This window comes from Rutilus rutilus (assembly GCF_951802725.1).
Source record: "Rutilus rutilus genome assembly, chromosome: 14".
NCBI lineage: Eukaryota > Metazoa > Chordata > Actinopteri > Cypriniformes > Leuciscidae > Rutilus > Rutilus rutilus.
The window spans coordinates 9,753,174-9,778,063 of NC_140219.1; the positions used below are offsets into that span (position 1 = coordinate 9,753,174).

At 38.9% G+C, this 24,890-nt stretch overlaps 3 protein-coding genes across 5 annotated transcripts; 1 reads left to right on the forward strand and 2 right to left on the reverse strand.

The window, feature by feature from the left end:
- The first annotated feature begins 274 nt into the window (after positions 1 to 274).
- On the forward strand, positions 275 to 6,182 carry septin8b (septin 8b). Its single transcript, XM_084429397.1, has 10 exons — positions 275 to 523; positions 2,075 to 2,189; positions 2,273 to 2,468; positions 2,565 to 2,751; positions 2,881 to 3,042; positions 3,138 to 3,234; positions 4,207 to 4,375; positions 4,558 to 4,690; positions 4,931 to 5,109; positions 5,569 to 6,182. Exons 1-10 carry the CDS (start codon positions 458 to 460, stop codon positions 5,570 to 5,572), a joined length of 1,308 nt encoding a protein of 435 aa, XP_084285523.1. The 5' UTR covers positions 275 to 457; the 3' UTR covers positions 5,573 to 6,182.
- A 743-nt stretch (positions 6,183 to 6,925) lies between these two features.
- On the reverse strand, positions 6,926 to 20,460 carry zdhhc5b (zDHHC palmitoyltransferase 5b). Of its 2 annotated transcripts, XM_084429396.1 has the most exons (13): positions 20,104 to 20,460; positions 17,395 to 18,698; positions 17,191 to 17,312; positions 16,339 to 16,496; positions 16,055 to 16,227; positions 15,857 to 15,959; positions 15,638 to 15,729; positions 15,427 to 15,541; positions 14,554 to 14,662; positions 14,328 to 14,434; positions 12,661 to 13,409; positions 12,312 to 12,334; positions 9,906 to 10,018 (listed from the first exon to the last, which is right to left on the reverse strand). In XM_084429396.1, the coding sequence occupies exons 2-12, from the start codon at positions 17,529 to 17,531 to the stop codon at positions 12,313 to 12,315; spliced, it is 1,887 nt and encodes a 628-aa protein (XP_084285522.1). In that variant the 5' UTR covers positions 17,532 to 18,698; positions 20,104 to 20,460; the 3' UTR covers positions 9,906 to 10,018; position 12,312. The 2 variants fall into 2 exon arrangements, with proteins under 2 accessions (XP_084285521.1, XP_084285522.1); XM_084429395.1 differs by lacking the exon at positions 12,312 to 12,334 and having other exon boundaries at positions 6,926 to 10,018.
- A 121-nt stretch (positions 20,461 to 20,581) lies between these two features.
- On the reverse strand, positions 20,582 to 24,839 carry clp1 (cleavage factor polyribonucleotide kinase subunit 1). Of its 2 annotated transcripts, none has more exons than XM_084429512.1 (6): positions 24,750 to 24,839; positions 24,135 to 24,418; positions 23,942 to 24,049; positions 22,899 to 23,018; positions 22,660 to 22,797; positions 20,582 to 21,431 (listed from the first exon to the last, which is right to left on the reverse strand). In XM_084429512.1, the coding sequence occupies exons 2-6, from the start codon at positions 24,408 to 24,410 to the stop codon at positions 20,736 to 20,738; spliced, it is 1,338 nt and encodes a 445-aa protein (XP_084285638.1). In that variant the 5' UTR covers positions 24,411 to 24,418; positions 24,750 to 24,839; the 3' UTR covers positions 20,582 to 20,735. The 2 variants fall into 2 exon arrangements, with proteins under 2 accessions (XP_084285638.1, XP_084285637.1); XM_084429511.1 differs by having other exon boundaries at positions 24,512 to 24,789.
- Between the last annotated feature and the right edge of the window lie 51 nt (positions 24,840 to 24,890).

A 24,890-nucleotide genomic window follows, 5' to 3' on the forward strand; every position in this document is an offset into this window, starting at 1 on the left:
CACCTACTGGACGTGTTGGAACGTCAACTTGCGTCCACTTCAGGCGGTTTACAACATTACACTAAACTATACAGATGATAATTGTTTAATTAGATTTTATTCAAATGTTTTTTATTATTCAAGTCATTTGGAAGCCTCTGGGTTTTTCATTTTAGTTGCCTCCTGTTAGGTTAGCTAGCTATATCTGCGGAGTATCTCGCCCAGCACTGAGACTTGATTGGACACTTGAAAGAAAAATAAACAAGTCTTTTCTGAAACAAGTGCGTTTGTAAGTGCACTAGGGAGTGAACTTGGGGGAAACACGGACAGCATTTTAATTCAGCCGAGGGGTGTTTCCATCAAGTGTCCATATGTTGGAATGAGAGAGAGAGAGAGAGAGAGAGAGAGAGAGAGAGAGAGAGAGAGAGAGAGAGAGAGAGAGAGAGAGAGAGAGAGAGAGAGAGAGAGCGAGCAATAAATGAGAGCATATACTGTCAGTGTCAGTACTATCTGTATGGCTGCCACAGATGTAAACATCTATTCTGTAAGTTATTTGCATCTTTCATTTACGGCACATATTTTTCACAGTTTAACATGCATGTTTAAGTTGCAGTGTGTGCATCGAGAGGTATGACGACTGGATTAGTTGGTCAAGATTATTTAACTTTTTTTCACATTTCATAATTTCCCTATGTTTATGTGCTAATATGTGCAAGATGTTGTCATATGCAACATGTGTTAAGATGTTGGTTGCAATGGAGAAAAGCGTGAGCTTTTTCCAGTTTTTTTTATTTTTTATTCGAGTTGGACTTCATTCCTCATTTTTGGTCCTACTCTAAATCACTGTTGTGATTCTTCACAATGCATGTCATGCATGTCTGTTATAGGCTACTTCTAAAAAGCATTCATTTGCTTGTAGTTTATATTTATAGTTTAACATTAGGGTCTAAATCCATTGTCAAAGTCATTTAAAGCTGATTAGTTCTTGTAAGCAGATCAGCATTGCTGCTTCTGGTTGCCGCTTCAGTCAGCATGTATCCCAATGTCCCTCAGTCTCTCCCTTATGAAGTTTGAGATGTTTTTACATTTGTGCAAGAGTATCATCCTACTACTGTTCAGTTATGCTTTTAAAATAAATAATATGCTTTTAACCCTGCACTTAAAGGATGTTTCTCAGGGCAATGGCAGTGGAAACCCTCAGTATGCTGAGAAACACAGGCTGCATAAAGAGCCCTTTGTGCCCCAGTGTGTGTGTTAAGAATACTGGGGCAGTGGAACAGATGAAGGCTGTGTGAAACACTTCCTTGTGTTTGTACAGAGTGAGGATCTCTGAATACCTCAGCATGCTGCTTTTCTCTGTGATCGAGACTCAAACCCTGGTCCATGCATACCAATATGCTCAGTTACAAAATGACATGGGTCTGCTTCTCCGCTTTGATCACTATCTCCATATATTAATAGACATATTAGGGAGAACAATGCAAAAGCGGGACAGTTTTTGGTTGTGTTGGAGCACTGATAATATTGTGAGATATTATTCCATTTTAAAAAATGAACTTTATTCCTGTGATGGCAAAGCTGAATTTTCAGCATCATTACTCCAGTCTTCAGTGTCACATGATCCTTCAGAAATCATTCTAATATGCTGATTTGCTGCTGTAGCAAACACTTGTGCTGCTTAAAATTTTTGTGGAGACTGTGACACATTTTTTCAGGATTATTTGATGAGTAGAAAATTCAAAAGAACAGCATTTATTTGACAGAAATCGTTTGTAACAAATGTCTTTACGGTCACTATAGTTTTGATCAATTTAATTCTTTGCTTAATAAAAGTATTCATCTTTCTTACCCCAACTATATGCAAATGTATTATTACATTTACTTGTATCTTACTTGTATCTTACATATTAATTTACAGTTTAATTGATTATTAAAACCTTTATTATTATTGAAGACAACAATAAACGTTTTGTTAGACGTTACATTCACTATAATGTCATTTTTACAAAGACCCTTGTGGCAATTATTCATCATGACACAGTCAATGTTTTCCTGGTATGTCATGTCAAACTTTCTTGATGTTGTAATTTCTCAGTCTGAGGAGATGAGGACTCTCTCTCTCAACGGTCATGTCGGTTTTGACAGTCTTCCTGACCAGCTGGTCAGCAAATCAGTGAGCCAAGGATTCAGCTTCAACATTCTCTGCGTAGGTGAGGAAGAAGTGCTGTTAAAACCCTGCAGAGCTGGCATTTAAATATTAGGATTGATGCAAGAGATTGCTTCGTTTCTACAGGTGAAACTGGAATAGGCAAATCCACTTTAATGAACACACTTTTTAACACATCGTTCGAAAATGAAGAGGCCAGCCACTTCCAGAACGGCGTGCGTTTACGCCCCAGAACGTACAACCTACAGGAAAGCAACGTGGATTTGCAGCTGACCATTGTAGACACTGTGGGATTTGGCGACCAGGTTAATAAAGAAGAAAGGTAATGCTTATATGCACTGAAAGGTATATGAATGACATTGATAACGAAATGTCAGGATCAAATCAAAATCTTACACCTTTTATTGTTTCTCTGCAGTTATAAACCGATTGTGGACTACATTGATGCCCAGTTTGAAAACTTCCTTGAAGAAGAGCTTAAAATTAAACGTTCCCTTCATAACTATCATGATTCGCGCATCCATATCTGCCTCTACTTTATTGCTCCCACTGGACATTCACTGAAATCTCTGGACTTAGTCACCATGAAGAAACTGGACAGCAAGGTATCGTATTCAGAAAGTGTTTGTCATTTATTGTCTTTTAATAATAGGCTATAAATTGTGCATTTATTGTATAAATTATACAGAGAATCATATTATTCATGTATATCCATATTTTTCCTTCCCAACCAGGTCAACATTATTCCCATCATTGCAAAGGCAGACACTATTTCCAAGAGTGAGCTTCAAAAATTTAAGATCAAGATCATGAGTGAACTGGTCAGCAACGGTGTTCAGATCTACCAGTTCCCAACAGATGATGAAGCTGTGACTGAAATAAACTCTTCTATGAATGTAACAGGAACTCGAGAAAATATACATATACAACAGATACACACTATGTTCCTATAGAGGCACCTTTAATGTTGAGCCAGTGACTTGTGTTGCAGGCGCATCTGCCTTTTGCTGTGATTGGAAGCAGTGAAGAGGTTCAAATTGGGAACAAAATGGTGCGAGCCAGACAGTATCCATGGGGAGTGGTACAGGGTAGGTAGCACATAAAGGGATTATCATTGTCTTACTTTAGATTAGAAAAAATGGACAAATTGGGCATTTTTCTCTCTTTTTTATTTACAGTTAAACCAGGAAATGTTTTAGTGCAAATGCAAATGAATAGCAAAGGATGCAATTACTTTACTTTGTATATTATGCTTCTTGTGCAGCCATGGGGAATTATGTAGATAAAAAAAAAAAAAAAAAAGAAGATATTAATACTTTTAATTCATCAAGGATGCTTTAAATACTACACCAGATTATTAAAGTCGGCATGAAATGGTAGTTGTGATGTCTATATCAGTGAAACGGCTTCATGTACAAGAAAAAATAAGGCGGGACTTGATTTTGTCTATCAGGAAATGATTGGACCATTGGATGGTTGTGGTTTGCTATTGGTCAATCTCATGTGAGTGACAGGTTGTCACGCCCTTACACCGAAAAACACATCGGCTGCGTCTGAAATCACACACTCTCTTTAGTAGGTACTTCATTTGAATAAGTAATTACTTTGCTACCGGCAAAGGTAAAAAAGTATGTTCTGTGTAGTATGAGTGAGTGTTGTATAAATGAAATCTGGACGTACTACATTCGCCATGTTGTCATTATCATGTGGCCTACAAGTGTCAGTTACGTCGCTTCACTGTCATTCATAAATATTCTCTCATGGCCTCATGTCCATCTTATGCACACTTCAGAATCTCACCGGAAGAAGGTCATCCGGGTACATTTTGTAATATGCGTTTTAGAGTACTGTAAATTCTGTCGTACTATTCTTGTCACATAGGCCTACTGTTTTTCGCTTGCTATAGGCTACAGTAGGCCATTTCAAATGTAGCCATCATCAGAGAAGAGATGTCACTGCAAGAGGGAGGGGATTTTAAGGCAAAAGAAAAAAATAAGGATTGTCAATTTTGATTTCATGGTGACTTTAATGAAATGATGATGTCTGGGCTTTGTCCTCAGTGGAGAACGAGAGTCACTGTGACTTTGTAAAGCTGAGAGAGATGCTAATCCGTGTCAACATGTTGGACCTGAGGGAACAGACCCACGCCAGACACTATGAGCTGTACCGACGCTGCAAACTGGAGGAGATGGGCTTTAAAGACACAGACCCTGACAGCGAACCCTTCAGGTACTGCAAGATCTAATCCAAGACACTTCTACAATGAATTGCTAACTTGTACTAGTTAGTCTTAGTCTTGCTGTAAAAAAACAGTAAATTGATTTAGGATGCATCATATGATCATGGAAACATTACATACACATTCATTGCATCAAGTGCGATCTCTTCTCACTATCTGTCCTCGCATTCAGTCTGCAGGAGACATACGTGGCCAAGAGGAGGGAATTTATCGGCGAGCTACAACTCAAGGAGGAGCAGATGAGACAGATGTTTGTCAACAAAGTGAAGGAGACAGAAGCAGAGCTAAAAGAGAAGGAGAGAGAGGTATAAACCACTGGTTTTCTCATTTCATTTTAATATAAATGGTCATGTAAAAATACAAAACTAAACCAAAAAAATATAAATAAAATAAAATTGCGAGCATCTCAGCACTGAACTAGGGGTGTTAATCGATTAAACATTAACAGAATTATTTAAATGATACGCTCATAATAAATCATTTAATTTATTGCAAAAATAAAATCAAAGTATCTCATTAAATGAGCTCTTGTTCTGTATTCCCAGCTTCATGAAAGATTTGAGATGCTGAAACGCACACATCAGGAGGAGAAGAGGAACCTGGAGGAGAAGCGTAGAGATTTAGAAGAGGAGATGAACACCTTCAACAGGAGGAAAGTGGCTGCGGAAACCCTACAGTCTCTTCAAGGCTCCTCTGCCATGAAAAAAGACAAAGATAAGAAAACGTAAGCCTTCTCCTCCCTCTGAGACTATCTGTTCCCATCTCTGGTAGTCACCGTCTGTGAATGAGCCTGATCTGTGTCTGCATTCACAAGCGTCTGAGGTCTTTTTGTTTGTCTGTGTTGGCTGGGCTCTTCTGGGCTCTGATGCCAGGGCAGAGGATTCTGGGATAGGAGAGCTTCAATGCTGTAATATTGGAGCACACTGGCAGATGGGGTTTTGGCATGTTTAAGGATGGAGAGACAGATGATGACACTAGTTGCCTGGTACTGCCAGTGCCAGCTGCCGGATCAGCTTGCATTTACGCCCCGTGATTAAGTGTGTTTGCCACTTTTTGCACTCACTCTGAATAAAATGAGTGCTTGATTTCTTGAAATATGTGTTAGTGCTCTGTTTTTTGGCTGGTAAACATTAATTTTTGATCTAGCTGATTTTATTAACGTCTATAAATATTTTCTTTTCAGTTGATTGGCGACCCAAGAAAGCATCAGCATCATCACTGCTCAGTAACTATGTGATGATCCACTGATGTGTACCTGATTCTTCTGGATTTACATTTTTATTAAAGGGATAGTTCACCTAAAATGTAAATTTTGTCATCATTTATTCACCCCCATATCATTCCAAACCTACCCTCTTTTGTGGAACATGAGATATCGTTGTTCAAACAATGGAAGTCAATGGTAACCATAACTTAACCAAATTACCAACATTCTTCAAAATATAAATATTTTTTGTGGGCCACAGAAGAAGAAAAAAAAAAGACATACAGGTTTGGAGAGATAATTATGAGATAATTTACATTTTTGGGTCAATTAACCCTTTAAAGTAAACATGAAGCTCTGTTTAACTTTGAACTGGTTTGATTAAAACCAGTTAACTTTGTCATTGTCTTATATTCATGCAGAACTGGACTGTTAACATATCATTTAGAGTACTGTACTGTAAGATTAATTGTTTGATTATTAACCAGCATAATGATGGTATTTTTAAATGTTAAATATCTCTACTGATGTTACACAAATGCAACTGTATATTTTTGAATTTTGAAATAAAAAATACTTCGTTTTTTTTCTATAAGAATGGAGATAAATATAGAAATAATATATTTTATTTTAATAAAAATAAAGATATAAGAATGCACAAATAAAATATAAATATAAAGTTAAAAATAAAAATAATGTTAAAATAAATACAAAAAAGTAATACAATAATTCAGGACTTTTTTTATCGTATTCATTTTATCAAGTCATATATTCCTTTATTTATTTTCCTATTATAACACTTATTTATTTTTAGTTTATTCAGGTTTGGGACTCCATATACAAGAACCACTCAATAATAAATATAAAGAAAGTTTTTTTTTTTTATGCATGACCAATTCAATTAAGAGTATACTACAAGGCTTTTCTTTGAGAGAATCTTAAAAAAAAAATTTTTTTGATTAGTGCCTCAAAGTTTGGTGTCCTTCCTTTAGTCCATTTTTTTTTTTTTTTTTTTTTAGCTTATTTGCTCCCGTCTGCATATTCTCTGACCTCTGAAAGGTATTGAACTAGAAGATTTGCGTCAGCCTTAGTGGCTTTTGCCAAAGGATTACCACGTGTACTTAACCAAATCCCAAAAGCACTTAAACCACCAGTTACTTGCTGAATTCTCCAGAGCAAGAGATGCATTTCCAGATGGTGTTTGTTATTAGTGCAGCAGGTGCCTGAACTGATTCTTTACAATCTTTACACCTCAACCACCTACTGAAATGCATTGTACATCATGACAAAATGGTTTAAAAACATTGCAATGTAAAATGAGGAAACTTAGCATGTGTTCACTCTTGAATCATTTATTGTTCTGTTGAAAATGTGTTGCTCATATGACTCAGAGTCAGCGGCATTAAAGGAATACAGAAGGGTTAAAAAGAGTCTGCATTCTTCCCCAAAACTCAACACAACAATCTAACCGTCATCTCTCAGATCCAGTATACAGACTGAAATACCCTTGATAACAGTTAAAAAGGCATCATAAGGCCATGGTGGAAATGACAAAAGATTTTAAAAAAAACCTTGCATGTGTCTCTGCATAAGCGGCTTTTATATCTTACACTGACCGGCCGCTGGTCCTCAGACCTCAAAAGCCAGACAAAAGACGTGAATGACCTCTGATCTGAACCAAAAGGATAGCTGGAATGTGCTCTTGTACAGTCAGGTAAGTTAAACTAAAATGTCACACTCATTCTCTCACATAGACGAATACAATCAAACTTATATATATCTAGGAGGAGATAACTGCACTCTGGTTGTTTATTTGAACCAATGTCCAGTTTCATAAAAAACATAAAAGAACGAAATTTAAAAATCAATGTCCCCATCCATATGATGGTGCATCCAGCATGTACTTGCACTGGCCTCTTCTGGCTGAATAAATAAACTCTCATGTGATTGGCTGACCATGTGTCAAGAGAGTATCTCCCTTGATTGGTAGACACGCTGACACTAAGTTACAGTTTGCATACGATATCTTCAGTACTTAATCTAAATGACCTTTCGATTAAAATGTTGTGCTCTAGTAACTTGTGTCTTTACATTCGCTCCTACTTGCCGAGTGTGCTATCTGTCATGAGTCTCTTTGGCTGACAATTTCATCTGGCTGATGCAGCCATATAAATCTGACAAACACCTTCCCACCTAAAACAAACAATCATACATCATATATGCCTGCATTTTAATATTATCTTCTTTATCAAACGTTATACTTATAATATACATCTGTACCTGTATAAAAGAACAGCAAAAAAAAAAAGAACTAAGAAATAAATTAAAGGAATAGTTCACCCAAAAATTACAATTCTGTGATAAGCACACATGCACGTTTCAAATATGTCATGTCAACAACACTAAATGCAATTCTTGCGTTTTGTGCTCGAAGTTTGAATATGCGTATGCGAAAATTCAATTTGAGAGTTGTGACTGATGGCAGAATTTGCAGTTAATAATGACTTAAGATAGCTTTTGTGAGGAACAGATTGAAATTTATTACTAGGGATGCACCGATATGAAAACTTTGGTCGTTATCGATAACTCTTTATATTTGAGAGCCGATGACCGATATATTGGCCGATCAATCTAAATCCAAATTTGTATATAATTTTGGAGAGCCTGATTACAAAAACAAAAGTCTCACCATTAAAATCCATGTCCCAAGCACACAATTATAATGTTCTCATTATAATTTTATGTAGCCTGTATGACAGACTTGCGCTGTGTACGTTGCACTTAACTGTATTTTCCTTTTTTGAAGTGATTCCAATCATATTTCAAGCAATTCAAAACCATCTTGGTGAACAGTGTGCATCTGAATGTCTGTTCATCTGTGTCTCAGCTGAAGGAAAAAAAAAATCCATCATTTATAGGCTTTATTTAATATATCGGGCGGATAACGATAACATTAAAGGGATTCTCCACTTTTTTGGGAAATAGGCTCATTTTATAACTCCCCCAGAGTTAAACAGTTGAGTTTTACCGTTTTCGAATCCATTCAGCCGAACTCTGGGTCTGGCGGTACCACTTTTAGCATAGCTTAGCATAGATCATTGAATCAGACAAGACCATTAGCATCTCTCGCAAAAAATTGACCAAAGAGTTTAGATATTTTTCCTATTTAAAACTTGACTCTTCTGTAGTTACATCGTGTACTAAGACCGACGGAAAATGTAAAGTTGCGATTTTCTAGACTGATATGGCTAGGAACTATACTCTCATTCCAGCGTAATAATCAAGAAACTTTGCTGCCGTACCATGAGTGCAGCAGGCGTAATGATATGACGCAGCGCCTTTACATTTTCTGTCGGTCTTAGTACACGATGTAACTACAGAAGAGTCAAGTTTTAAATAGGAAAAATATCGAAACTCTTTGGTAATTTTTTTTGAGAGAGATGCTAATGGTCATGTCCGATTCAATGATCTATGCTAAGCTATGCTAAAAGTGGGACCCCCAGACACAGAGATCGGCTGAATGGATTCGAAAACGGTAAAACTCAACTGTTTAACTCTGGGGGAGTTGTAAAATGAGCCCATTTCCAAAAAAAGTGGAGTATCCCTTTAACAATGAACATATATGTATGATAAATTGTGCATCCCTACTTATTACTTTAGAACTCGTATGGACCACATTTATGGTGCTCTTTTTGTATTTGCTGACTCTGGACACTTTTGTCTGGAAAAGAGCATTTGTTAAACTATCTTCTTTTGTGTTCCACAGAAAAAAGAGGTTGAGGCTGTGAAAGGATGACAGAATTGACATTTTTAGGTGAACTGTCCCTTCAAAGGTTTGAAACTGTGGAATATGCAAGATTTAACAGTGATTCATGTCCTAAATGTTTCAAATGCTTATTGGCTGACTGCTGAGAGGTTTGTGGTTTCTGTTGACGTCATTCTGGGTGAGACAGCAGTGTGTCTCACATGGTCCCGCCTACTAAGGCTGAATGTCCACTGATCATCTGACAGCCTTCGATAGGTAATACACTGAAGTACCAAATGATTCTTTAAATAACTATGAAAGTCTGTGTTATTTGTGTACCATATTGATATTCAAAAAATCAAATGCTGTAAGACGTGTCTTCACTGGTCCACGTTCTTAGTGTATGTCCTCCACAGTGACTGATGAAGTTTGACTGGGAAACACTTACGATTTGTGTTTGTAGTCCTTTATATGCTTTTTTGCATGTGTGGTTGAGCAGCTTTACACATATCTGATCGAGGCTCAGAGGGCAAAAACCGCAGAGTGAATCCTGATTCTTTCTTGTCAGTAGTTCATACTGAAATCTCATAGGTTGTTCCTCCAACACCAGTCACTTTCTTCACTCCTCCTGCAGGTTTGTGTGAGTAGACGTGATGATTGGCCACGTTTTGTTTAAAAGTCGAGCTGAATGGTTGGTGGGAGGGGAAAAAAGAGAGAAATGTAAAACAAAATTAGATAGGATACATGTGGAAAAGGTAATAATAAAGCCAAAAACACCTTAGATGCACTGAAAGTGTTGTAGGAATATATGTATTAAATGTAACAGAGACAAAGCAAGCAAGACACATTCACAAACAAGGTTTCAAGTCAACATTAAATTACAAGCCAGTTTTTACCATAATAGCTTAATGGTGATGTTGAAGTCAAGTGAACATGGTGTAGTTCATTTACAGTCTACGTTTAGCTTTTTACTTCTGCCGATTGTATTTAGGCTTAAAAATTCATCAAAATTGTGTTCATTTGTGAAGATTATCATGATGAACAAAATGTGTTCATCATGTGTTCGTCATGAAACCTTTGTTGTACACAGCTTATTTCTGCAATAATCCAAAAGCCAATGAAAAATTCCTATTGTTTTTTTGGCAAGGGAACCAGCCAGGGTGACACTAACTTCCGTGCTGCCTACAAAAATTCATCATCCCTGCAGAACTCTATATTATTATATTCAGAAATTGCTGCATTAAGCATTTTAGAAAAGCTATTTGAACTACAACGGCTGTCTAATCTGCCTTGGCAATGTCAGGCGAAAAGGAAGTTGTTTCAGAGGTAGAAATGTTACAGTGGGTACGGAAAGTATTCAGACCCCCTTAAATTTTTCACTCTTTGTTATATTGCAGCCATTTGCTAAAATTTAAGTTCATTTTTTTCCTCATTATTGTACACACAGCACCCCACATTGACAGAAAAACACAGAATTGTTGACATTTTTGCACATTTATTAAAAAAGAAAAACTGAAATATCACATGGTCCTAAGTATTCAGACCCTTTGCTGTGACACTCATATATTTAACTCAGGTGCTGTCCATTTCTTCTGATCATCCTTGAGATGGTTCTACACCTTCATTTGAGTCCAGCTGTGTTTGATTATACTGATCGGACTTGATTAGGAAAGCCACACACCTGTCTATATAAGACCTTACAGCTCACAGTGCATGTCAGAGCAAATGAGAATCATGAGGTCAAAGGAACTGCCTGAAGAGCTCAGAGACAGAATTGTGGCAAGGCACAGATCTGGCCAAGGTTACAAAATTTTTTTTGCTGCACTTAAGGTTCCTAAGAGCACAGTGGCCTCCATAATCCTTAAAATGGAAGACGTTTGGGACGACCAGAACCCTTCCTAGAGCTGGCCGTCCGGCCAAACTGAGCTATCGGGGGAGAAGAGCCTTGGTGAGAGAGGTAAAGAAGAACCCAAAGATCACTGTGGCTGAGCTCCAGAGATGCAGTCGGGAGATGGGAGAAAGTTGTAGTAAGTCAACCATCACTGCAGCCATCCACCAGTCGGGGCTTTATGGCAGAGTGGCCCGACGGAAGCCTCTCCTCAGTGCAAGACACATGAAAGCACACCTGAAGGACTCCAAGATGGTGATAAATAAGAGTCTCTGGTCTGATGAGACCAGGATAGAACTTTTTGGCCTTAATTCTAAGCGGTGTGTGTGGAGAAAACAGTGAAGCATGGTGGTGGCAGCATCATGCTGTGGGGGTGTTTTTCAGCTGCAGGGACAGGACGACTGGTTGCAATCGAGGGAAAGATAAATGTGGCCAAGTACAGGGATATCCTGGACGAAAACCTTCTCCAGAGTGCTCTGGACCTCAGACTGGGCCGAAGGTTCACCTTCCAACAAGACAATGACCCTAAGCACACAGCTAAAATAACAAAGGAGTGGCTTCACAACAACTTCGTGACTGTTCTTGAATGGCCCAGCCAGAGCCCTGACTTAAACCCAATTGAGCATCTCTGGAGAGACCTGAAAATGGCTGTCCACCAACGTTTACCATCCAACCTGACAGAACTGGAGAGGATCTGCAAGGAGGAATGGCAGAGGATACCCAAATCCAGGTGTGAAAAACTTGTTGCATCTTTCCCAAAAAGACTCATGGCTGTATTAGATCAAAAGGGTGCTTCTACTAAATACTGAGCAAAGGTCTGAATACTTAGGACCATGTGATATTTCAGTTTTTCTTTTTTAATAAATGTGTAAAAATGTCAACAATTCTGTGTTTTTCTGTCAATGTGGGGTGCTGTGTGTACAATAATGAGGAAAAAAAATGACCTTAAATGATTTTAGCAAATGGCTGCAATATAACAAAGAGTGAAAAATTTAAGGGGGTCTGAATACTTTCCGTACCCACTGTAAATATTACGGTTTTCCAATATGTTGACTTTTAAGACATAAAAATTTGCAAAATAAGACGAACCTTAGCACAGAGACATAGTCATCCTTATGGCCACAAGGCAGGAGGAGGGAGAGCAGAAGAGAGCAGACAAACGTAAAGAAAGAAAACAGAGAAGGAAAAAGGACAGAGAAAGATAGAGGGTGCGTATAGAAATTCGAGGGACAGTAGAGTGGCCATGGGTTGCAGGAAGAAAGAGACAGTGTTACTGAACAAAGAGAAGAAGAGAGACCAAACCAAATGAATACAATCACGAACACTGGACCTCAATGTTCTACTTGACCATCACACACACAGGCGTGCAGGTTTTTTTCGGGGGGGGGGGGGGGGGGGGGAGAGAGAGAGATGGCTAAAATCTGCAGGCATTACTCACTTCGGCATCGGAGTCCCGCCCCCTGATGTAGAGGGGCGGTGCTGTAATTCGGCGCCACCTCCGTAGGACAGTGATTTGCCCAGAGGTGTATGGCCAGGGGCAGGGCCAGGAGGAGGGGAGCCCAATGAGCGAGCGCGAGGAGAAAGGGGTGGAGCTCGAGAAGGGGGTGAGCTTGTTGGGCGCAGGAAAGCTCTGTTGGGGGAGGGTCTTAGGGGGGCAGGGCAGGCCTGGAGAGAGCCCTCCCTTTGCTGAGCAGACAGGAAAGGGGACGTGTACCCCAAAATAGGCGGGGGCCCCGGTACTGTGCTAAGAGAGTTCGGAGGGTGCGGTCTGGGCGGGGACAGCTCATGAGCAGCAGACTCAAACTCTGGACTTTCGGAGGGCGTCAGCAGGCTTTCGTATGACAAGCTGCCGTTGCGCGTCTGATTGGCTAAACTCTTGTAGCTAGTGGAGGTCGTACCCTCAGAGATGAGGGGCCCAAGGGCATTGTGGGCCGTTTGGGCAGAGCGAAGGCTTGAGGAGCAAGAGGCTGCTGCTGATTGGAGGAGGGTGTCTGTAAAAGAAGGGTAAGATCGCCCGCCAAACGCAGAAGCCCCACCCAGCCCCCCCGAGCCTGCTCTACCCCCCTCCCCTCCCCCACGGCACCCTGCACCCCCTCGGCTTGACAAACTGGGGTCTGAGAGGTAGCTGGGCTGCCCAGTGGTGACGGGGACAGAGGGAGACTCGGTCATACTGTTCCCTCGACTCATCTGAGAGGAAATAGAAAGACAGAAAGTGTACACCAAACGTTCCTGACAGCTGAAGCATCACCGAAGAGATGAAGGATGACACACAACTGAAAGTTTGAGCAAACCACACTGTATAAAAGGGACGTACGGAGCCCATAAGGGGACATTGGAGATTGTAGGAAAAATTCTATTTAAATGCTTTTGCATTTGCTTGGAAAACTTTTGCATTCTTGTGCAAAGTTTTGCGTTCGACCACATTGACAAGCATAGAAAAACTATATTTCAGAGCTTTTGAGAACAAACTGTTAATCTCAAAATAAATCCTGTATCTGAGATTCTTTTATTTAATTAAACAGACTGGGGCAAAATACAGTCACTGCAAGTTTAAAATACTCAAATAGCACATTATAAAATGCAAACGGTTTGCGAGCGGACGCAAAGTGTCTCAGCAAAATCCAAAGGTGAGCGAACGCAGAAGTGCTGAAATGGTTTTTCTTCCCATCACCATGTCCCCTTGGGGGCTCCGTAGGAACGTATGGAGGCACAAGAATTATGTTTAAAACAATCAAGGAGGATTTGACAAGATTCATGCCATTTTTTACAGAATGGATGAAGGAAAGGAGTCAAGTTATGCTTCAGAATGAGGAAAACGGCAACAGGAAAGAGTCCAGCTTGAATAAAACGCAACAACTGCAGAGTCAAAATGACAAAACACAAGAGCAAGGTGCAAAACACACCATAACAACAGACGACTCACATCTACACTTACTCGCTCACTGACTGCCAGTGATTTCAGATAATCAAGAAAAATAATAAAAGAAAGGATTAACAAAAAAGGGGAAAAAAATGCAATGCAAAGTGCATCATGGTTGTCTTAAACTAAAAAATATATTTGACAGTTTCTGTACCTGAACTTATGTGTACTCCACTTAGACTTACCTTGCTGGAATGTGTGGACGCCATTTGTTTTTTTCCTGGGCTGCTGTAGGCCGGCCTATATTTATACAATGAAGGTGTGGGTGGAGTCTCGTTCAGCAAGCTGCACTCTGATTGAAAGAAAAGATTGTTATAAAAATATATTATATTTTCCTTTTATCTTTACTTGACCTCATTGGAAAAAGTAATATTACTCATGATCTGACATCTATGATGCATGTGCACAAACCTTCATTTTGTGTGTGAGGCAGCCCAGGGTATCTGTGCTCTGGTTTGGGTGGTGGAGGTGGATCAGCATCAGTGGACTGACTCTCCATTATCTCCAGACTACTTTTAGACTGAAGTACACACACACACACACACACACACACACACACACACACAGAGCAACTCTTATCAAAAATAGCCTGTTCGTCTAAAGGGTTTTTATGAACCTACTCTTAACAGAGATCTTTAGCATTGTACGTCAATTACTTTCAAAAGCAAGTTGATCATTTCAGCTGCAGAGATAGCTGAAACGAAAAGACTAGAGCATGACAAATATTAAATAGTGTCAAGTTTGGATGTAAGAATTGAAAAAAGAAAAATGAAAAAAAAATATAATAAAAATATATATATATATAATTTTTGTGTGTAAATGTTAGAAAAGCAGAACCAATATTTAATATTTTTGTATTCATGATTTTTTTTTTGCACAGCAGTATCCAAATAATTACTAGGCTACAACAATTACATATCAAATTCCTTGTGACAATTTTAATTATTATAATGCATTAAATAAGCAATTTAATGACCACTTATTGGCGGTCCAACAATAATAAAAACAAATAATTTAATATAAAAGTCCAAATATGGCTCAAAAACACTGCTCAAATTATTATCAATGTCTAATTATGTTTCGCTTTATGTTTTAAAGTTGATCTATTATAGTTGATCTATTATATTATATTTATTACATTATCTTTATTTATTTACTGAATCAATTTACACTGCGCAAAAACAAAAAAAACTACCATTACAGACCTACTCCATTTGGAAAACACTGAGGCTGCAAACCATGAATGTTAGCATGATGAAAAAAGGTATGATAAGATGTTTGTACCTGCTGGATGCCATTATCCAGGACTTTAGCAGCTAGCTGGGCTTCAGATAGAGGTGGCCGCAAAAATGGTGGCTGGACCTGAACAGAACGAGGCTTTCGTAAGCGACCAAGATACCTGCCCAAAAAAACATTTACATACAATTAGAACTTCATTTTCAACAAAATCTGCAAAACAGACATTTTTATTTGTAAGGAAATACGATTTTTTAACCTGGGAGCCTGCGAACTACACAGCACGTGTGCAATGTTTTTCAAACATCCGTGTGTGAAGGGGTTAACGCCGCCTCTGAACTTCCCGGTCACCTGAGGGTGAAGAGAGGAAAATTGAAAACACGCCCTTGGAAATCAGGCAGAAAATTAACATCATTCTGTTCGACTAAACACACACAATGTGGACAAAAGACACACCCGAACACACACACAGACACACCTGTTCATTGGTCGTTCTCCCTCTGGCTACAAGAACAACATGGAACCCAGTAAGTCCCGCAACCGGGACAAAAAACAGACCAGCTACACACATCACTGCCATACTGAGTAGCGTGTTAAGGATACCAACAGAACAGAACAGGTTGATGTGTATTTATGTGCATATTGCGTATGTGAGTGCATTATGTGTAAAGGATACGTGACTCCAGCGTGGACCTGGTCCAGTTGTTTAGTGTGATGGAGGATGTATAGCAGACTGAAGCCAAACACATTCATAATGTGAATAGTGAGCGAGAACAGGAACAGAAAGAAATAACGATAGTTCCGCCTCCCAATGCAGTTGTTCACCCATGGGCAATGATGGTCAAACTCCTAAACACATGCATACACACATTTAGACAATAAAAAAAAATCAAAGTCAAGACTATAACCGAAACACTAAAGACTTTTTTTAGTGTGAAACTACGGTGAATATGTGAGTACCTCCACACAGTTGTCACACACGGAACAGTGTGAACAGCGCGGTGGTCTGTAAAAGCGGCACGTGGAGCACCACTTCATCCGCACCTGAATGCCCCTCACCTCCACCGTCTTATAAAGCGGAGCCCGGAAATCATCCTCTTTATCCTCATCTTCCTCAGCTGTAAGACATGTGCGCACACGTCACAGGTCAAACACAATAAATACTGTCCAGGTCATACTTTCCCACCAAAAGAAAAATTTAAGGAAATTGTAATTCACAATGAAAACATTTTGCTTATTACACATGTAATATATATATATATATATATATATATATATACACACACATACATACATACATACATACATACACACAGTGGGGAGAACAAGTATTTGATACACTGCCGATTTTGCAGGTTTTCCTTACTTGTTCTCCCCACTGTATATAGTGCTGTCAAACGATTAAAATATCTTTCACGAAAATCACGATTATAATCGTGATTAATCGCATTAATGTCATAGTTAACTCGCAATTAATCGCACATTTTTATCCATGTCCCTTGATTTCTTTTTGTCACATAATTTTTTTCTCATTTTAATGCTCTTATCAACATGGAAAAGTGGATCAGCTTGCTTTGTGCAAATGTTTTTTTTATTGAAAACAACACTGGCATACTGTAGTGTTCAATTTCATTAAAAATACAGTAAAAAGGTAGCCCCAACCCCTTTAATCATGAAAGTGAAAGCGAAAGTGCCCTTTCGGTCGTATTGAGGTGCCCCTTATATCCAGAGTCACCCACCTTCACACAACTAAGAAGGATTTACTCACATTTTCTCAATGTAAATTACATAAAAATAAATTGAAGTGCGTACCTCTAGGAAAGATGCCGGGGTCCATGAATGTGGCCATACAGAAGTTGGCCAGTGTGAAGAGGAAGACCACAGCATTATAGAGCGGAATGGTGGAGGAGATCCGGTCTGACAGCCACGGACACCTACACAGAGATTTCTCTCATTACACGTACAGTAATACTTAGACACTGAGTTTCTGAATTAATGCATTTAGGTTCTACTCACGTGAAACAGAGAAACAGTGTAGTGGCCCCCACAAGGAAGGCGGTAGCTGCGGACACAGGCACATAGCGACTGGGGCGAAATGGGCGAGATGGGGAGGGGTCTCCAAGAGCCCCGCCCACACTGAGAGCCACAGGCATTTGGAGGAGTAAAAAAAAAAACTGCGGAATAGGGGAAGCTGTCAGAGAGAGAAGAAAGCCTGTCTCTCACCTGAGTGAGGATGGTGTGTAGCTATGGCCATAATAACTTTAGTGAAACTGATATAAACAGAATTATGTTCTCACAAATCAAGGTGCATTTCTGTCCTTAAATCAAATGTTAACGTAAAATAGTGCAGATGTTTTTTTGTATACGTCTGTGCTGATACATAAAAAATAGACTCAATTCATATACACAATTTGCGATACAACGACTTTACTAAAATACAAAAACAGCTCTAGTTTAATCAAAAATAAGTTCATATGGCTTGAATGTAACAAGATTTGGTCATTAAAAAGAAAATCAAGTGACAGCAAAGCTCTTTTAGTGCAAATCTCTGGTAAGCCCCATGTTACACCAAAAAGAGCTCAAAGGAAGCAGCAATTTGAGTACAGCCATTCACACAGTATATCGCTCAGAGACCAATCTCATATTTCTTAAAGCATCACAGCAGATGAGCCCATGCGAGTATGATGTCAGACTACAGAAAGAAAAAAGTTTTGGTGGGAGGTATACAATGAAACAAAAAAGTATGAGGAAAAAAATAAACTACAAGACAAAAAAAAAAGAAAAAAAGACTTTCTTTCTACAATCTCAATGGGAGTCTGGATTCCCCCTGGAGCAGTCCGTCTAAGAAAAGATTGTAATTACTAGAACAAAATATAAAACAGAGCTCTTGATGTCTTGTGCCCTAAATGAGAGCTCATTTTCCACTCTTCTGGGGTGAACTATTCTCACACTTCGATAAGAGACAAACTGGCCAAAAAGCGAGCAGAAAAACAGGTCTGGAAAAACAGTTTCCCAGGCCGCAATCACACGAATCTTGCAAGTTTAGAAATCCACATGATAACGTGGCAGAGTTGTTTTTCAGAGGTTCATATGAAAAATAGCAACGCCCGCAACTGAGTGCGTGTCCACCACAGCAATTGCACGCAATCCGGATATGTCCAGGGTTGAAAACTCCAAGTCTTGGTGACACATGAGTGTGCAAAACCATTTTACCCCTGCATAATGTCCCATGAGGCCTTTCTTTCCTCACATGGATGACACTGATGAGTCTAGAATGCTGCCCTGCTCCTTTCTGATTCCTTAACAGGCCTGAGCGGTATCTATAAGAAGAGGAGATAATAAAACACGTAAGATGTGAACTCATGACCTGACCTTACAGATTCTTGACAGTCTCCATACCGGTTCCATTTCATTTACAAGCAGCCCGTATCAAACGAATGATCACATGAACAAAGCGAAACCATAAAGCAATGAATTGTGAAATCTACATGTGTACACACACATCGTGTTGAAACCTGATCATGCTTTTGCTGCTCTGTGTCACAACTTCTGACTCACCAGGAAAGGGTGTGCCTCTCTTCTCCTGTATTCTCCACCAGGTTTTTTTGTATACAATTCCCCCCAAACCCATCCCCCTGTTACAATCCCCTTTTTCTCCTTGGCTTTGCTGTCCCACTGACCACGCAGTGCCCTTGAGCCTTGCAAACACAAGCCTTATTACACGACTCATAATCTTCTTTTCTTGCAGCTACTTCTGCTGTCTTCATTCACAGTAACACCTGAAAACTGATTCAGTTCATATGGGAATAATATCTTGATTTGATTAATTAATAAACATGTTAAATCATATCAGACCATCAACTTTTAATCAATAATTAACTGGATGATGGATGTCAGATGATATCTGACCAGACCACATAATCAATAATAAACTGGAAAATTATGTTAGGATGTCACTGACCTACAACGGTCAGTTTAACAATTAAATAGTCTTGTAAAAAAAAAAAACAGTGACTACAATGGTTTTTCACCGGCTAGCTGTAATGTTTACAAGACAGGTCCAGTTTACTATAGATGCACTTCAAGGAAGAGAAAATTTACATTTAAAATTATTTTGAGCTGTCCACCTACCTAGACATTTATTGACTTAATATGTGCATAGCACACGTTTGAATATTATAGAACTATAATGCATAAAAACGCTGTCTAGGTAGCTAGGTAACGTTAGGCAACTCATTAGCGGACGCAGTCATTCACTACAGCAAAAACACAAACCAAACTGGTGAATTGAGTCCCAATATTACTTAAATATCAAAACAAACAATTTCAAACATAAAAGCAAAATTCAGAGTAAAAACTGTCCCGTGTTCGTAAGCTTATCACCCCAGCTAAGAATATAGTCCTCCAAAATACTACCTTACACAGTAAAACTAGACTTCAAAACACAGAACGAATGCATATTGATAAAGTAGTAGCACAAATAACTTATAAACCAGAGTAAAATACGATAATTTAACTTTTCATATCGTGTTTTGTATTCTGTTTAACTAGGCCGCAAAGTCAAGCCTGGGACTCCATTTGTTACAGCCTCGACTGAAGGAAAATGAAACGCGGTGCTATTGATCCGATTTCAAAACAGAGCAAAAGCAAATCGCAACTTGAGCCTAAACGCTTTTAAATAAATAACACATCTATTATGAATGACATCCACTGGTATATACTCACTCTGTGTCGTATATCCCCACTTTACGTACTTTAAATGGATGGCGTTTATTCACACATCCTGTGATTTGGAGACTCGGTTTCTCTTCTGCATCCTGGCCCGGGTTAGCGGTAATATCTGATGGGAGATGAGCTTCAGCTCTCTCTATCCGCTCTCTCCCTTAATCTCCGTGTCTTTCTACGGCCCGGGAAACGGCTTTTGATCTGTGTATACGCCCGGGGCTGAAAACTCCCCAAGTCGTTTATCCGATGCAGAGTCTGATAAGCCAAAAATAAAACCCTTAACAAGGCATCATCATCTTCTTCTTCGTCCCCAGCATCATTTCGGGACACCGGCATACGACATCCAGACTGAGATCCGGAATTGATTAGTGTCTACACACTATATAGCATGTCAAAATAACAATTGCTCCAAATTTGTTTGCTCAAAGCATGTCATTTCAATGAAGAAAAAATGTCATGTAGAATAACGTAGTCAAACTGGTTTTGGTTTGTTTTATTGTATGTTCAGAAGGACATATACAATTGCAATTGAATTTATAAAAAAATAAAATAACAGCAGCTTTTACAAATGTACAAAATTATTAAAATTAGCCCTTTGAAAACCAAACATTGCGACAAATACTTGTATGCTTCTATTTAAGGTCGATGAAACGAATGTCCATGATGAGCAGAGTGTGTCGTGGCAGCGGTCTGGGCGCCGGTGAGAGTACCGTCATCACTTGAGCTTGTGTGTCCACCGCTGTCACCACTATAAAGCCACACACCGGACTCTCTAGAATCCCTCTGCTCTGACCCGCACCCACCTCGGTTTCATCCTCCACCGAACTCACACTCAGCACGTGGTGGGTCAAATCCCTGCCGGGGCTGACTGGGACGAGTTTGAGCTGGGTGTCGTCCTGAGACATACCCAGGGGGAGACAGGAGTCTGGGATAGAGGGCGCACCAATCTTGTAAATGCGCACATCTGAAAAGCGCACATCAAAGGCGTGAGGGTAAAAGGAAGTTCCACGGAAACCATAGAAGTATTCCCGGATCTTTTCGTCCCGTGACTCTCGCCGGCAGTCCTTGGAGCGTTCCACCACGCCACCGGATTTTGGAAGAAGGACGACACGTACAAAGTGTGGCAGGTCACGTTTAAGCTCATTGTAGAGGCGCTCCTGATCCAGGACTAGAACAACATCCACCTGGAAGGCTGAAGCACAGTGGACCAGTGCCTGGTAGCCTGAACCTTTAACCCAGCCACATGTGTTGATTATACAGCCACCCACACTAGCTTTGCGGTTCACTTCGCAGCGCTGGGAAAACACTTCTGCAAGGCTTGAAGTCAGCTACACAAAGAGGAAAAAAAAAAAGAGACATTCATTATAACACATTCTTTTAATTTGTCTGGATGATGCATAGTGAAGTCAACATGAAACAGCATTTTCAACCTGTTACTTCAGTAATCTGACATACACTACCGTTCAAAATGTTGGGGTCGGTAAGATTTTGTAATGTTTTTGAAAGAAGTCTCTAATGCTCACACAGGCTGAATATTATAACATAACTATTAATTAAATATTTATTCCTGTGATGGCATAGCTGGATTTTCAGCATCATTACTCCAGTCTTCAGTGTCACACGATCCTTCAGATATCATTTTAATATTCTGATTTGCTGCTCAAGAAACATTTCTTACTATTATAAATGTTGAAAACAGTAGTGCTGGTTAATATTTTTGTGAAAACAGATACATTTTTCTGGATTCTTTAATAAAGAGAAAAAAAAAAGAAAAGTTTTTGCAAACATGTAAAAGTCTAGTGTAAATTTTGATCAATTTAATGCATCCTTGCTAAATATAATAATTTCTTAAAAAAATAAAAAAATAATTACTGACCCCAAACTTTTGAACAGTACTGTATTACAATCAGACAAAAAATTTAAATAAATAATAATAATCACACAAAAATATTAATATAAATATTAAAAAAATAAAAGAAAGAAAGAAACAGAAACAGTTAAAACATTTCATATTATACATAACAGTATACAACATTAAATATTTAGTAAGTACTATTCATTAAAAAAAAAGACTGACTTTTAAATTTGGAATAACATGCACTAATGGACCAAGCACCATAAAACAGGAACGTACATTAAACAAGTTAATGGGTTAACTATTTGATTACATGTTTTCTTTAACATTCCTACTACTCAAAGCTAAGATGATTATTGTTACTAAACTCTTTCACCCTAGTAATATTGATACTGTTTCTCTGAAATAATTTTAAAAATGAGCACAATGTCACAATGCAACCAGTGAGTACTACTTTTCCCTCAGTTACTGCTACAAAAACTGACTTTGCTGTTTCTGCATCAACAATTACAGAAGAAAAGTGAGACTTTATAGCTGCGTTTAAGTGAAAGATAAATGCACTTCTTCTCGTTATTATTGATTAAACACTGCCAGGATAGTTTGGGGCCAAGATCAATCTGCTCCAATAATTTATGGCCCAAAGCTCAGTGAATCACTGAAGTATAAAGACAACAATCCCTTAAGTGCAACTTTGCCATTACCTTGTTGTAAAGTTTGATGTTTGTTCCTGGTGTGGTGGAGCCAAAGTGAAAGACAAGCGGAGCCTGCACAGAGAAGCCTTCTTCTACATCAGCAGGACGCTCAATGCACAGCGCTGCCATGGTTCCAGGCACAGAGATCTAAAGACAAGAACAATTAAACATGCATATGGTGTTTCATTTCTTACAATTCTGTAATGCTTAGCAGATCTGCATTGATCCTTCAGGCATCCTTTACTCACGCTGCTCTGGCCGACATCCAATTCTACCAACGTAGGTCTTCGTCCCAGTCGCACAGCACAGTTCAACAACACTCGACATAATGTTGTCTTTCCCACATCAGTTGGTCCGACTACCATTACCTATGACAACAAACCCTGTTTAACCACATATATAGTCACACACTGAGAAAAAAGGAAATCCTGTATAGAAATCCATCCAGATGCATTGATAATCATCATCGCATCGCAGCCCTCTGAATCGTAATTGAAATCCTATCAAATTGTGAGGTGCCTAAATATTCCCACTCTTAATATATACGCTACAATTGTAGTGCCTTTGTCGTCTTTGGCTTTCTTAGTTGGGGACACTTAATATTCAACATTATTATTGATCTGTCAGAACTGACACCATTATATGAGAAACTATATATATATATAAAAATGAACTAAATTAATAACTTTTCACTGTTAACAACCATCACTGAACTCACTTAAGCTGGACTATGATGCTATTTTCTTCTAGATCTGCTGTGCAGCCAAAACAAACTTGGTTGCATTATTTTCCTCTTTTCACTGCAAAGCGCTATATAAATAAAGGTGACTATTCAAAAGAGGGTATTTTGTTTTTTGTATATATATTTAAAAAAGTCTCTTTTCTTTATTTGATCAAAAATACATAAAAACAGAAATATTGTGAAATATTATTACAATTTACAAATTACAAAGTTTTCTGTTACGGCAAAGCTGAATTTTCAGCATCATTACTCCTGTCGTCAGAGTTAGAGTTTGCTCAAGCTCAAGAAACATTTCTTATTACCATCGATGCTGAAAACAGCTGTACTGCTTATTATTTTTGTGGAAACTGTGATACTTTTTTTCAGAATTTTTTTGATGAACAGACAGTTCAAAGGAATCATTCATTTGAAATAGAAATCTTTGGTAACATTGACTTTAATGTCCTTTTTGATCAATATAATTCTTTTTTGCTGAGTAAAAGTATTAATTTCTTTCAAATAAAACCTTACTGACCCCAAACTTTTGAAATAAATTGCCTGTTAACATACCCGAGGGCCTCTCTCATTGTCTTTCTCCGCTTGACGTCTCATCTGCTCTAGAGCTGCATGGGTGTTGAGATACAGCATCATGGGTGTATCTTTGGACACATAAGCCACCTATATTTATGGAAGACAGACATGTTTGAATTGATTCTTCGTTCCTTGTCATTAAAGCCTCTGACATCATTTTAACTTCTCTCACCTCTGTCTTGCCTGAAAGTGCCACAGTGCAGCCATGCCAGGTGAACACAGCGATCTTAGAGCCTGGCCCGAACGTGTACTTCTTATTTCGGTTCAGCTCGGATCCGAACACCTCTGCCATACCGGAGAACAGCTCGAGTTGGACTCGTTCTCCTGTTTCGACCTCAAAACGCAGTTCTGTCTCTCTCTCCAAGTCGAATCGTGTGCCTGAAGTCCCAGCACTGCCCGACGAGCTCAGGCCATCCTCGGCTGACTTTTCTGGGGCTTCTGCAGTCATGGCTCAGGCTGTGACAGAGAAAGAACTAGAATGTTTAAAATTTGCGAGCTAACTTACTTGTATTCTTAAACATGATAAGATAACAAATGATTGTGCTATACCTGTTTGAATTCGTCCCCTCTGTGAAATATTTAGGCAAAAAAACGTGTTTTATTTGAATTATGTCACACTGAATTAGCTTGTTACCGTTAGCCCGTTGGGCTTTTGCAAATGATATTTTTAATATATCGTAACGTGTCTACACTATTCCAAACATCCACTGTTCAAACTACACCTCGTTATTTATAAATACTCGCTTATTTCTTCCCTGCAGACCAGATTGTTGTCAAACCAACATACCACACTGATGAAGCCGTGCCGTGTCGCCACTGTCGCGTGTAGATGATGTCATGCGATGGTTGACCAATGACCAACATTCTCTCAGCATGCAGATAACATTGCACAGATTATTTACTGTATTTTGACTGTATTTTAAACTAT